Source organism: Ambystoma mexicanum, chromosome 13, assembly GCF_040938575.1.
Source record: "Ambystoma mexicanum isolate Mex_15411 chromosome 13, UKY_AmexF1_1, whole genome shotgun sequence".
In the NCBI taxonomy this organism is placed as follows: domain Eukaryota; kingdom Metazoa; phylum Chordata; class Amphibia; order Caudata; family Ambystomatidae; genus Ambystoma; species Ambystoma mexicanum.
In genome coordinates this window covers 528,578,889-528,594,011 of record NC_090938.1, presented here as the reverse complement: position 1 = coordinate 528,594,011, position 15,123 = coordinate 528,578,889, and the positions used below count along the sequence as shown (strand labels likewise).

General features: G+C 44.0%; 1 protein-coding gene across 1 annotated transcript in view; it reads right to left on the bottom strand.

Annotated features, from left to right (window-relative positions):
- PLCD3 (phospholipase C delta 3) overlaps positions 1-15,123 on the bottom strand; it is a 467,775-nt gene that overhangs the window by 103,775 nt on the left and 348,877 nt on the right. The window contains exon 5 of the mRNA XM_069634237.1: positions 12,118-12,343. Coding sequence (XP_069490338.1) covers positions 12,118-12,343 — 226 coding nt within the window. The remainder of the gene's footprint in view (positions 1-12,117; positions 12,344-15,123) is intronic.

Below are 15,123 nucleotides of genomic sequence, written 5' to 3'. Positions count from 1 at the left end.
TGTGAAACTTGAGAAACCCAAGGTTTGAGAGTGACCTATTGTGAAACCTGAGAAACCCAAGGTTTGAGAGTGACCTATTGTGAAATCTGAGAAACCCAAGGTCTGAGAGTGACCTAATGTGAAACCTGAGAAACCCATGGTCTGAGAATGACCTACTGTGAAACCCGAGAAACCCAAGGCCCGAGAGTGACCTACTGTGAAACCTGAGAAACCCAAGACCTGAGAATGACCTACTGTGAAACCTGAGAAACCCAAGGCCCGAGAGTGAACTACTGTGAAACCTGAAAAACCCAAGGCCTGAGAGTGACCTACTGTGAAACCTGAGAAACCCAAAGCCTGAGAGTGACCTACTGAGAAACCTGAAAACCCCAAGGCCTGAGAGTGACCTACTGTGAAACCTGAGAAACCCAAAGCCTGAGAGAACTGACAGAATTAAGGTCTGGGAGAGACCTGTTGTGAAGCCGCGAAACTTAAGGGCTGGGAAAAGCCTACATGATACACCCAATGTTTGACTACATCATGAAGACCATCGAAAGGAAGGGGTGAAAAGGTGCCCGATACCGAGTGCATGAAGAGAAAATACTTTGAGTTTCTTTATTTAAAATGTCCTTATTTTTACAGTTTACATTCATTGTAAAATGTGTAGTTTTGCCACTCGATTATTACTACTTCATTTTCAGTCCAGGATATCATTCCCAGGATTTTATAACATTGGACTGTGCCATGTATAGAGAACCAAAGAGAGTGTATTGGTCCCAACTGGAGTGTCTATCTGAACTGTACAGGTCGATATAGGTCTGCACAGGATTTAATTCCCTGCTCAGTGATTGGCTTAGCACAGAGCGGGTACAGCAGAGGTGGGGGTCCTTCGTCTTGGATACATAACACAGTGGAGTTTGGCCATCCTACCATGGTGCCACAGAGTATTTTATTCAGTGTTTGTATTGGTTTTGGCGCTCTGTTGTCTTGTGTCTTACTGTTATCCATTTTAGTATATTGTGCTGAATAATTTGCACTTGCTTTATTGATCACAGCATATATTTTCCACTGGATGCTACAATTCAGCTGTAAGCTACACTGTTCTTTGCAATTTATTAATTTTTTCGGTATCACTTTATAAAAAGGGGCATTTATGAGTGTATAGTAAATATGCAACTAAAGTATAAGAACTGTATATTGCATAAAAGGTGCGACAACATTAATTGTATTGTATTGTGTTGTATTGTACTGTAGTAGTCCTTTATAAAGCGCCTTTCCCCATTTGTATGGCCTCAAAGCGCTTTGTTGTCAGAACGCCCTTGGATAATGAAGTCGTGGTGGTATCCGGTCATTATGTCGAAAAAACATTTTTTTTAAAAAGACATTAGAAAAAAAATCGGCAATTTTGATTCAACATATTTGTATTTCGAAATAGTGACTGTCGAAAAAGTCACTATAAACCATCGAGGTATGGGAAAGTTCTAGGAGGAGGCTTAAGATGCATGCGTGCTTTTGATCAGGATTAGGATTTATGAGGGCTGGTTAGGCTCCAGTAAGCAATCCAATAGGTCAGGCATGTGGGGGCGGGTGCTGAGGGAGGTCACGACTGAGTGCTAGTGCAGGAGACTCAATATGTACCAAGCTAGACCAAAATTTGTCATAGGTTGTTGCTGTATTCTAATGGCAGAGGTTTTGCGACAAGTCCTGTGTTTCAGTGCGTAACGGTTATGTGACCAGCTACACTGAATTTGTCATAGTCTTAGCTGCATTCTAGAGTGCGTGGATGGATAGCCGTGCCTGCCACAGATTTCCACCCAAGTGGTGGGTTTATACCTACCTTAAGCTCATATGGAGCTTATGTTTGAAGTCGTTGTGTCATCTGTTTTTCTGTAGGGAAGAAAAAGACTGCTACCTTCATAGACATTTCTGTGCCTATGAGCAGGCTACCCTTAAGTTTACCAAGTGCAATAGACTGGTTGGCCTAGAACATCTTCTAGGTGGGACAGACAGGTTGCCATGGAAACTAGGCTAATGGGATTCTCTGAGCGCAACAGACAGGTTACCTTTATAGTCTTACTACATATCTTTCACATTCTACAAACGCTAACAAAAGCAGTCTAATAAGATGCTTAAAATGGATTTTCAGAATCACCCTGTGCAAAGATTCTGTGAGGCCACCCTATTCTGGTTATAACTAATTGCTAATGATTGTGTAACCTACACATCACTGCTAGCCCTGTGGTCTTTCTATAGTGAATGAGTGACTCACTGGTGTTAAAGAGGGAGTCCCACTTAGTTCTGTCTACTGCAAATTGTTGAGAACCCCCCCATTGATTCCCTTTCACGGTGTCTGTTAAATCTTGTATATTTCCCAACTGTGAAACACGCTAGTGACACCAAATGCATGCTGTACAGTGCTATACATAATACACATGGAAAGAGGAACATTTTGGGTCCAAAAAGTTTGGTCTTGATGCAACTATGTGGGATTCCATCTTTTAGACTTGTAAATCAATGCTGAATCACTTGTTTGGTACAAAATGACCCTAGAGCCAATGGTGATGTATATATATGCTACACAATAATTAGTGATTAGTTACAGGTTTCCTAAGTGTGGTTACGCCTTCGTTTAATTAGTTACTCATTAGTAAACCGTTCTTACACGTTACATGCATACTAAACATACATGAATTAATGCATTGTTGGCGCAACTTATACCTTCTAAAATGAGCCTCTGTTCTCAAACCTTGGAACAAGTCACAAGCAGTGGCAGCTTGTTCATAATGAGGGACAGCGTGTTGACACGCAACATATTATACATGAACAAATCGGCCAAAGCTGGCCCAGTAATAAACCAAAGCAATCCCATGGCTGCAATTCAGGGACGTCATTTCACCAGAATGCCAGGGGTAGCAGAAGTGAAATCACACGACCCTTGACCTCTGATGACATCATAGGAAGTGATAAAGGTCAATGGATAAGGTGGGCACTGCTGTGTTCTAAGAGTTTGCTGAATGCTAATCAAATCTGTTTGTTGAAGCTCAAGGCGTCATCCAAAACATGCGACATACACAGTGCCACAGAAAAAGTAACAGGAGAGAACAGCTCAGTGGCACATCCACTGAGCTTGGAGACGCCTATTTTTGTAGTAAATACTACTTCAAATGTACTTCTATTCAAAGTTAAAATTTTATAATGCTTCCTGTGTAGTCAATCATTATAGATCAACTCCCATTGTTTACTTAAATTTCAATCGCTTTTACACTTTCATTTTCAAATTTTCTTTATTGTGATCCTTATAGCAGAAGCCCTTGCCGATGCATTACGGACTGTGTCCTTCCTCAGGGCGGGTTTGACCTCACCCAGAAGTTAAATCATGGGAAGAGATGGAATACGACCTTTCAGCCCTTGACAACACTGGAAGTAGCATCACATAGCATTGTTTCTAAGTAAACTACGAAAAATATGGTTACGATATCACTGTAATGTGATATACATTGCAAATACGGGATGTCACTTCGGGGTACAGTCAAATGACATGACTTCCTGTGATGTCATCAAAGGTCGTGTGATATCACTTCCTCTACCCCAGGCCTTTTGCTGAAGTGACGTCCCTGGTTACTCCCAACTGCAAACTATGAGGAGTAAAATGCTCCCGCTTCAAAATCTTACCTGGATCCCTGGTACCACAAATACAACTCTTCATATTGAACCCCTCAATCGCAAGATGCATTCGGAACTGTTTGTTAAAACACTGGGAGGTTGTTTCCCTTCCCTGCGAAAGACAGAAACCGAAGCACGCCATTCGGAAAGATGTCTACAATCGGGCACTTAGGAATTTCTACCAAAAACCTTTATACACACGTTTTTAGTATTTGCTTGTCGATACATGTTTCGCACCAGTTTCGATTCTACAAACTAAAAGGCAGTGTGCATTGTGACGTATCTTCCCTATAAAGGACAATCTACCGCCATTGTTTGATATCTGCCTGGATAAGGGACCCATACAATCCTAAAAGTATGCAAAAGAAAATATGGATACGCTTAATTATTTAATGTAATGTGATTTAGTTCATAAATAAACTTTGCACATGTTTAAAACGCAAATTAAAAAAAAAATGAAAACACAATTCATACAATGTACTTAAAGATAAAATAAATTCCAATTTAATTGCACTTAATTATCAACCTTTCAAGATTGCTTCCCGCGTGCTTGCTTATTTGGGCGGTAAGAACTGCATGGCTGCAGACTGTAAGGGAGAGCCAGGTCCTTACTAGTTCCCGTAAAGAGAGGACGTGAGGCGCGGGCATGGATGCACTTGGAGATTTCTCCACGTTGCGGAACACACGTCATTTTTCTGCTTGTGAAGTCACAGTCTCCTGACTGCCAGACGTGTATCCATGTCCTTCCCTGTGTAGAGTTGTTTGCTAAATGAACTGGGCATCTTTACAAAAGTACTTTGCATTCAATATAAGCAAACTCAAATAGTTTTGGATATTAGGTAGCGATAAAGTGCCACCTATAAGCAGAAACTATTGTGCTGGAGGACAGCTGGAGGGAGGTGGGGGGTGAGGATCTACACACTGCTTGCGGGTGTTGTTTGTTTATTACCCACCCATTGACTGACCATGATCATGCTACTTCCTATGGTTATTTCCGCTCTCTACTGGCCCCTCCCCACTCAAAATGCATCTTCCAAGGATCTTTGGCATAAACTTTATAGAGGAGTAAGATCTCAAATTGTGCTGTGGGTGCATGCCAGTCTTATTATTATTTATTTATTTATGTTGACATTTGTTAAGTGCACCTAAACCAGGGGTATCTGGGCGCTTTAATGCTGATTTCGGAGAGATAATGCAGCTATAAACGTGCTACTGGTGTAATAAAATTGTCTTAACCAAGTGTGCCTTCAGCTGGTTGATTTATAAGCAGTATGTGTGTCCTTGCACTGAAGTCCTGTTAAAAACAAGCAACGCCAAAGCCAACTGTTTTGGTTTGTGTATAGGTATTAGTTAGGCATTTGCCAGGCGCTGCTTTCATGTGCACCGGTACTCACATCATTTTGCAGCTGTTACAATCTTATCACCAGGTAATACCGTTATGGCAGGGTCTGGCATATGCCTCATACTTATACACAAGCCAAAACTGTTGGCTTTGCAAATGCTTGTTATAATATGGGCCTTCTTCACATGGGGCAGCAATGGAGCAGAGGTCATCTTTGTGGACGGTGCTGCTCATTCTTCTTCTTGTCTGGGCACATCCCCTGAGCAGTGCAGGTGCCATTAAGGGCCAGACACGTAACTGGTAGGTCTTATTGTATTTGTTGGGACCATGGCCTGATTTTAAGGAGTAAAAGGGAAACGTACACCACTTATCGGGAGCCCTGGCCTCCAGACAAGGTCTCTTTTCTGGAAATAACCATGCCAACTGCCTGTATTTAGAGTGCTCCTTCCTTGATCTTCTCAAAGGTGGCTAAGAGATCCATGAAGACCGTGGTCTAGGATTGTATTTAGGGGGTTGCAAATAGACCCTGGATATCCTGAATGGATTCTGGGTAAATTGCGTTGGTTAGGGATGGAGCTTTTAAGCTGAACGTCCCGGCCTTTTCCAATCAACGTACCCATTAAGGGCAGATCAGTGAACAGATTGAGGTTGTGCCAATTACTTCGTAGGGAGTGAATTTCTCGTTTTTGTAAAAACAAAAAACAAAAATCGATTTAGTCTTTCAAAATCAAACTGTCAGCACATGCGATGCACATAACTGCATGCAGGGGCCGACAAGCATGGCCAGGCCAACAGAGGAGAGATGCAGGCGCCTGAGTTAAGTGTTTTTCTGGTGTGTGATAGAGTGGGCCTCATTACGAATCCGGCTGCAAGCCTGCCGGTCCTCCTAAGATTTTTACCGCTGCCTGACTTCCCGCTGCCACCAGGAGATTACAAGTCCGGCGGCCCAGGAAGTCAAGCGCCAGTAGAATGTAAGTCCCCATTCCCATGGAGTCCCATAGAACTCTGAGAGTGGGGACTCGGAAGCACCGGCACCATTGCGAGCGGTGCCTGCGCTTCTGTGAACGGTCTGCCTACCGTGGCCACTCTGCCTTGCAGTGGCAGACCTGTTGGGCACAGCAGCCCCGGCAGGCAGCCTCATGGTCCAGAAACAAGGGTGCCGGTGAGCCTCCGGGCACCCTTTTCTCCAGACCGGCAAACTTGTAATGAGGCCCAATGTCCGTGAGGGAGGAGGGGCATGTTTGTGGCGCGTGGAAAGGATGGGGGGCGGGTAAACGTGAGTGTGTATGCATATTTGTTTGTATGGGTCAGTGTGTCTGGGGTGCGGGTTGCCAGGGTTACGGCTTGCTGAGGGGCTTGGGGACGTTAACCGCCCCACCCACCATAGTGTGCTATTTCCACTTTTAAAGGCTGCACACAAAACGGCCGAAATAGATTGGTCTCTTTGATGTGCAGACTTTATAAAGAGGAACTATCACATCAAACTGATTACTTAGACTGGCTAGCGACTTGCAACACGATTCCTCTCAACCTATTATGCTGGGGGCAAAAGCCTTTCAACCCCATCCTATCAGTAGCAATGCAAGAGTTCCTGACCCAACCCAGGCACAGACTGGCCGATAGGGCAATAGGGCAATGCCCGACCCACAACCACAAAATGCTAGTGTGGGGCAGCTTTTTGGGTCAAAGTGGGCCACTGTTTTGGCCCATGTGTGCCAGCTTGATAAGTTACTTCATCATTCGGCTAACCATTTTGACTAGTGTTTCTGAATAAATATTCTTTAAAATGCTCAATTTGAATCCGATTTTATCAAAATCCTCCCCCTTGGGCACTACCCAAACAGTCTGTCACAAAAGAAATGAATTGCCATTTATTTATGTCAATTTTTGTAAGGCGCCACTCGCCCGTAGCCCTCAGAGCGCAACAAGAAGACAAGGACAAAGACACACAAATGAGATCAAGGAGTCAGCAGGGTTTCAAGAAGAGACAAGCACAGGTCAGTCAGGGTTCTAGGCTTTCAATCATACGGATATGTCCAGGAAGGAGATTCCACAGCATGGGTGCTTGGACATTGAATGAGGTACCCCCAAAGTGTACCCGTTTATACCTGGGTTTGTGGAATACTGGGTACGCGGAGGAGCGAAGATCCCTACCTCCGACCGTGGCTTTTATTCTGTCAGGCAGATAGCAGGCACTCATTTATGTCGACATTTAAAGGAGGGGGTCAACATCTTATTTGTAATCCTCTGCCTAACAGGTCACCAGTGAAGGGACCTTCTGGCCTCTGAAATAGGGGAACATTTAGGAAGTCCCTGTATGGCTCGGGCCGTGTTGTTTTGTGCGACCTGCGGGGCTTGAATATTGGCTTGCAGTGTGCCAGCTAGGAGGCGATTACAATAGTCAAGCCTGGAGTTGATAAGTGCAGTGGCGAGCAGGGCACAGTTGTAAGTCGAGAGAAACGGACAAATATAGTTCATTCGTTTGGTGATCAGACTGCAAGATGAGCGAATGAAGGCAACGTGGGGACGCATAGATAGTTCGTCGTCAAGGATGACTCCCAGCGTCTTCACCTTCTTCAGAACAGTGGCCACTTTTTCATTGGTGGCCGAGACAACGTTATGCCCCAGGCCGACCCTGACCCTACCACATGATGTTTGTATGCAGCGTGCAGCGAGCGCAGCGGACATCTCACACAATCACACACCTGCCCCCCAGAAAGCTATCACATCCCGTACAATGGTTTCTCTGTATATTTATTTGATTCTTTTGTTAGTGGACGCGCCCACAGGCAGCCCTAGGTGGTCTGTTTTATGGCCACGTGAAAATGCTTAGCCTACATTCCTGCACTGCCAAACCCTTCCATTATGACCCAACCCTCAGGAAGGCCACGCGTTCTCGCAAGCTGTACCAACAGAGGCTCCTTGGAAGGCTGACCCCTCAGTGATGGGGGTATTCAAGGATTTGCATTGTTGGAGCGTCGACTGTGCTAGTCTGCGGCGGAAGCACAAGGCATATTAATTGGCAGAGGCGTTGCTAAGGGGGGGGCTGAGGGGACTGTAGCCCCGGGTCTTTTGGTTGTAGCCCCGGATAGAAGCTCAGAGGCTACAACCAAAAGGCTATAGCTAGCCCCGAATCCCGCTAGTCCCGACATTAGCATAGCCCCTGATCTTTTCCAGACCTAGCAACACCCCTGTTAATTGGCATTCTAGATGGTTCCATGTTGTATTGGGTTAGTTGCTCTTGTAGCGCATATGCCCCTTTAATGCTGTTTCAAGGCACTGTTTCTACTGAATTGCGATTCACTCTAGGTTGTTGAAAGAACATGATGGCGTCAGACAGTGTGTCACAAAAGCAAAGGGGACACACGTTTCTGTGGCAAATCTGGCAGGTGTTTTTCAAACAAGCGTTCATTCTGACCCTTGCCGCCTCCCTCGTTCTCGCGCCGCCCCTTCTTGCCCTTCCCTTCTAGGACTTGGAAGTCAAACCACAATGTAGCGTGGTAAACACCTCCAGATAAATAAATAAATAATGTCAAAGGCAGAGGGTGCGTGAGGACGGGAGGCCTTGCCTTGGACTAGCTGCAGCCTCGGAGCTTGCGTGGAAACTGGACCCTGCGGTATACACACGGCCCTGGCGTGCTGAACACTTGGGATGGGGACCCGGGCGCGGTTCCATTTTGTGATGTTGGGCGCAGGCAGTGAACTGTAGCATCATTTTATGGCTGATATAAAGCAGGGCTCCAGTCGAGGGTAAACGCGGGCGCACAGAGTCTCCCCACTTTTTTCAGAGGGCCTTGATATGCTCATTTCTGGTGACGCCACATTCAATAGGTATGTTAATGAGTCCCCCCAGTTTTTTTTGGGACTTGACCCCTGAAGTCATATGATGAGGCACTGTCGGTGCATACAATTTACACTTTGAGGTATATAAAAAATGTATTTATTTTCCCAGAATGATATAGTTTTCGGTATAATGCCTAGCCTGGAGTTAGAAGCCACATCCCTGGCTCACACCGAGTGCTTGATCCCTATTGACTCTGCATAGGGATGTACAAAATGGGGGCAGAAAAACAACGGCCGGCCTCATTGCTCAGGCCTGTCCAACTCCAGGCCTTGAGGGCCAAAATCCTGATGGGTTTTCAAGATATCCCTCATGAACATTCATGAGATGAAATGTGCATACATTTAGAATCATTGTATGCAAATCTATCTCATGAATATTAATGAGGGGTATACTGACATACCGACATGTTTCCGGCCCCTGAGGTCTGGAGTTGGACAATCCTTAAGCCTATTTTAGCACCTGGGAAACCTCTTCTGACCGCAGCCGTCGTCCCGAGCGCCAAGACTTCAGTGGGTTGTGGTCCTGAGCAATTTCATATACCTCCTATAGCTGAACACATGCTTTTCTGGAGAAGCTCTCACCATGTCATGACCCCACCGCCCCCTTGGTGTGACATACCATATCTGTGAGGGTGGGCGAGCAAAGAGGACGGGCCCAGTGAGCTAGTAACCAGTGTGACTAGGCTTGTGTGCCTAGTTAGTCCGTGGACCCATACACTTAGAAGAGCGACCCGCCAAGCTCGAAAATTGCTACAGTCAAAAACTCCAGCAAAACTGTCCTTGAAAGGAGGCGGTGCACTTCTCCCCTTCTCTCTGCTTTGTGAGTTTCAGCTGCAGCCGCGTGATTACAAATTTAAGACACAAAGTATAATGGGCTTCATTCTAAGTCGGCCAGTCCGGTAAAAAAGTGCTGGTATTCATGGATACCTGCACTTTACCAGACCGGCCGACTATGGGTTTGTCGGTGGGGCACCTGGGTTTAAAGCAGGTGCCCTACCGGCATAAAAAGATGTCATTATCGGCACAGCATTGCCGGTGCCAGTAATCACAGGAAAATTCTGTCTGGGAGTCCAATGAGACTCCACCAATGGGGATTTACACCATCACTCTGGCACCCGTAATCTGTCGGCAATGCCGCCAGACCGGGTTCTGGAAATGGTAACTACATTTGCTGGTGTCCTGGCGTCTCTACTGTCAGGGTACCGGCAATGTTAGAATGAGGCCGAATGTTCTGGCCCAGGCCAGCATTCACCAGATTACTTATTAGGTTATCATGCGGTTCAATGTCCCGTCAATGAAGGAAAGCGTAATTGCCATGTTCAAGACAATGGGGGGTGATTACAATGCAGCGGTGCTGGTAAAACATGTGGAATTTCCAACACTGCCTGTTTTACCGCTGTTCCAAACTATTCGTTTCTGAACTGAATCTTCATTTTCACTCCAAAATGGGGAATAACTGAAGGGTCTGCAGGACTGAGAACCACGCAGATAACTTTAAGTTACCACATGCAAGTCACCGCATGCGTAGCACATAGCGCATGCAGTAACTGTAAATTAGTTTAGTGGTCCTAGAACTGCCAATTTCGTAAAGACCTCTAAATTCTATTGTTTTACATACTAGATCTTCGTGTGCACCATCGAGACCAGTGGAGTAGCTTTGCTGAAAATGTTGGTGGGGGCAGGGGGGCATGACATCTAAAAGAAAGGGGACTCTGCCAAATGAGGGGGACAAAATGGTGTGCCACGGAAGTTCAGGGGGACAAACACCCTTGTCCCACCCTAAAATTATACCCGTTATAGAGACACACCAAGCCAATCACCCGTCCTTTGTGGCCATGAGCTAAGCGTGATATGACGGCCAGTTTATAGTGACATTTTCGAATTTAATAATTTCGAATGCATTAATTTCGAATCAAAAATGTCGAAAAGAAATGTCGAATTTTTTTTTACATTTTTTTTTTAATGGGGGGTTCCCCCCCAAACCCCTCTTTTTTTAATAACCCTTTTTTTACTAGCCAAACCCCAATAAAACATAAAATAAAAAAATAAATATTCAAATTCTTTTTTCGAAATTAATGCATTAGAAATTATTCATTCGACATTTTAACTGGACATCATGACGGCCCATCTGAAGCTGTTCACAATGGTTCTGAGTCTAATAAGGGACTGACTTTAAAATTGTGTATCGCTTTCTCGAACTTGACCCCGATGTACATAATAAAAAGAGTCAACCAATAGACCTCTGGAAGCCACTTTTGCCCCGCCTACTTCGGCGAGTGGATGCTACCATCCTAGGGACGCAAGAGGACAGGAAGTCAAATACTTGCCGTTAAGAGCCCTGAATTGTTGAACAATCTTTCTTTCCCAGGAACTTTGAATCCGATGCATTGAACTTCAGAAAAGCATTAGAACACCTATTGCTCCTGGCGGCTTTTCAGGCATGATTTTGGTTTAAGTCTCCAATCAGCCCTTCACCATTTTATTACGCTGATACCTCGAGTTCCCAGGAATATCTTTTTTCCCAAAATGTTGTGAATAATGCCAATTTTCTACCCTTTGCTAATCTCTGGCCTAAAATGGCCGCCAAAGAAAACATTTTGACATTGACTAATAGATCACATGCCTCCGTTTCAGTTCTATTTTTTGGTTGGGAGACCTCCACCGACTCAACAAACTATAAATGCATTTTTCAACCCCTTATTTTACTTTGATTATAAAACGCTCAATGCTCGTCACCAAAACAAAATAAAAATGAAAACTGTACGAGTTCTGCTTCATGTTTGTGTAAATCTGTCCTGAAATGTGTGTGCTACAGATCAGCAAAATGTCTGTAAGGGACTTTACGTTGGAGGCACAACTTTTGCGACCCCCCACCATTATCCAGATCCCCGAACACCACAAAAAGTCCCCAAAAATGGTGATTTGTACCTGTGAATTCAGGACGGAGAATTTAGAATTGGAGAACTGTGTAACAAATGATTGGAATACATTTGAAATAATGTGCGCCTATTAAATTGGTATGGGATAGGATTATGTATGCAGTTGCAGGCTAGTATTCCTTGGAGTACTTTTTGTTGTGTTGTGTAAATGGCACTTAGAATGATTTAGGCATGACTTTTGGTGACAATGAAAGGTGCTTGATTAAGGGCGTAGGGATATGACGCTCTACGCAAGAATGCAATGTTCCCTTGCTGCACGTTGGCGTGCATCAAGTTCACTGCACACATTATGCCACCCCTGCTTACAGGGACTCTATTGCACACCCCAGGCGCCTCTTTGGTAGCTCCTACCTTTCTCGCTGAGTTCGTATGTCTGGATGATCCTCCGCGCGTTCTCCAGCGTGGCACTTTCTCCCTGGTCTTGCAGGAACTCGAGAAGCTCCTCAGCCGACAGGACGCAGTCCTCGCCGGAGTAGTGCTTGAAGATTTCCTCCAGCTCTGGCCGCTTCATCAGCAAGGTGCAGAATTCCTCGATCTCGTGCTCCTCTAGCTTATCGTTGTTGGACCGGTCACATTTCTGTGGACATGAGGAAAAAGCATAGAATGAGTCCTGAAAAATGGCCTTCATCGTGAGGACCTAGTCTGCCTCTCAAGTCAACTCAGCTGTTTTATCTGTGACCACTGGGATTCAGAGCTTCATTTAACTTTTTACAAGAGAAAGTTATAAGATTCTTTGCCTACAAATATGAAAGTCAGTCAATTTTTGGTAGTCAAAGGGCCTCATTAAGAGTTTAGCGATAATTCGGCAGTAAATCTGCCAAATTACTGCCAAAATTGGTAACTGTTACCGCCACTTGGTCCTAAGGAATTACCACAAGATTATAAATTGTGGCAAGGTGCCGTAAAGCCCCATTATTGCAGTCCATAGGACTCTGTGGGGATTGGAGCTGAATTGCCGTGAGCAGTAATTCCACCGATAGTCTGGCCTTAAGTGGACGATTTACCTCCAGCATGGTGAAATGAAATGATATTTTATTTATATCGCGCTCGTACACAAGTGTTTCAGAGTCTGACCAGGCATAGGGAGGGCAACAGGGGAGAACAAAAACAACGATCTTACTAGGTCCAGTGACATTGAGAATGCGCAAGTGCATGGGGAACGCGCAAGTGATGATGGAATTAAATCCTTCACTTCAATTTCAAACTCAGAATACAGCGGTGCAGAAAACATAGAACTTACTGCCACTTTTTTACTGCAACACTGAACTCGTAATCGGGACCATAATACTTCCATGCGTAAAAATATGAAAAGTAAATATTCAACAAAGAAAACGTAAATCAACAGCAGGTAAGAAGAGCAGTAAAATTCTCGGCCAACTCTTTTTCAAGTCTATGAACAAAATGAAAGATTTGTCAAAATTCCAATCTGGGCGCAGGAAGCGAAGGGAGGACCAGGGAGTTAGATAAGGACAATACATGTACTATTGGCATGTTGAAGGAGCCACAACTGGAAGTCCTATCTTGCAGTCTATGGATGTCTTTGTTTTCCTGGCTCTTATATTTAGACAATTTGTTGGGCTTTTTCTGGACTCATAGAGATTCGAAAAAGGGCTTAACTGAAGCATAAATTGCACTTGCAAAGTTCAGAATGGACTGCTTACCGATTGTGGTATTTTCTTTCTAACTGAAGCGTTTTTTACATCTGCAAAGTTCAGCATCCACCAGTCAGCGGTTGTGACACCTTCTTTTTAACCGAAGCACCTCTTACATCTACAAAGTTCAGGATGGAGCACTTACTGGTTGTGATATTTTCTTTCTAGCTAAAGCACTTACTGCATCTGCAACGTTCAGGATGGAGCACTTACTGTCTGATTGTGGTATTTTCTTTCTAGCTGAAGCACTTACTGCACCTGCAAAGTTCAGGATGGGCCGCTTAATATCTGATTGTGGTATCCTTTTTCTAGCCAAAGCACTTACTGTATTTGCAAAGTTCAGGATGGAGCACTTAAGGATTGTGGTATTTTGTTTCTAGCTGAAGCAGTTACTGTATTTGTAAAGTTCAGGATGTAGCATTTGTGGATTGTGGTGTTTTGTTTCTAGCTGAAGCACTAAGTTGATTTGCAAAGTTCAGGATGGAGCACTTACGGATTGTGGTATTTTGCTTCTAGCTAAATCACTGCATCTGCAAAGTTCAGGATGGAGCACTTACTGATTGTGGTATTTTGTTTCTAGCTGAAGCACTTAGTGTATTTGCAAAGTTCAGGATGGAGCACTTACTGTTTGTGGTGCTTTCATTTCTAGCTAAAGTACTTACTGCATCTGCAAAGTTCAGGATGGACCTCTTAATATCTGATTGTGGTATTGTATTTCTAGCTAAAGCACTTACTGTATTTGCAAAGTTCACTAAGGAGCATTTACTGTTTATGGTATTATTTTTCTAGCTGAAGCAGTTACAGTATTTGCAAAGTTCAGAATGGAGTACTTATGGATTGTGGTATTTAGTTTCTAGCTGAAGCAGTTACTGTATTTGCAAAGTTCAGTAATGAGCACTAACGGATTGTGGTATTTTGTTTCTAGATTAAGCACTTACTGTATTTGCAAAGTTCAGGATGGACCACTTACTGATTGTGGTATTCTCGTTCTAGCTGAAGCACTTACTGCATCTGAAAAGTTCAGGACAGAGCACTTACGGATTGTGGTATTTTGTTTCTAACTGAAGCAGTTACAGTATTTGCAAAGTTCAGGATGGAGTACTTATGGATTGTGGTATTTTGCTTCTAGCTAAATCACTGCATCTGCAAAGTTCAGGATGGGGCACTTACTGATTGTGGTATTTTGTTTCTAGCTGTAGCAGTTACTGTATTTGCAAAGTTCAGGATGGAGCACTTACTGTTTGTGGTGCTTTCATTTCTAGCTAAAGTACTTACTGCAGCTGCAAAGTTCAGGATGGACCTCTGAATATCTGATTGTGGTATTGTATTTCTAGCTAAAGCACTTACTGTATTTGCAAAGTTCAGTAAGGAGCATTTACTGTTTATGGTATTATTTTTCTAGCTGAAGCAGTTACAGTATTTGCAAAGTTCAGAATGGAGTACTTATGGATTGTGGTATTTAGTTTATAGCTGAAGCAGTTACTGTATTTGCAAAGTTCAGAGTAGAGCACTTATGGATGGTGGTATTTTGCTTCTAGCTAAATCACTGCATCTGCAAAGTTCAGGATGGAGCACTTACTGATTGTGGTATTTCTTTTCTAGCTGAAGCAGTTACAGTATTTGCAAAGTTCAGGATGGAGTACTTATGGATTGTGGTATTTTGCTTCTAGCTAAATCACTGCATCTGCAAAGTTCAGGGTGGAGC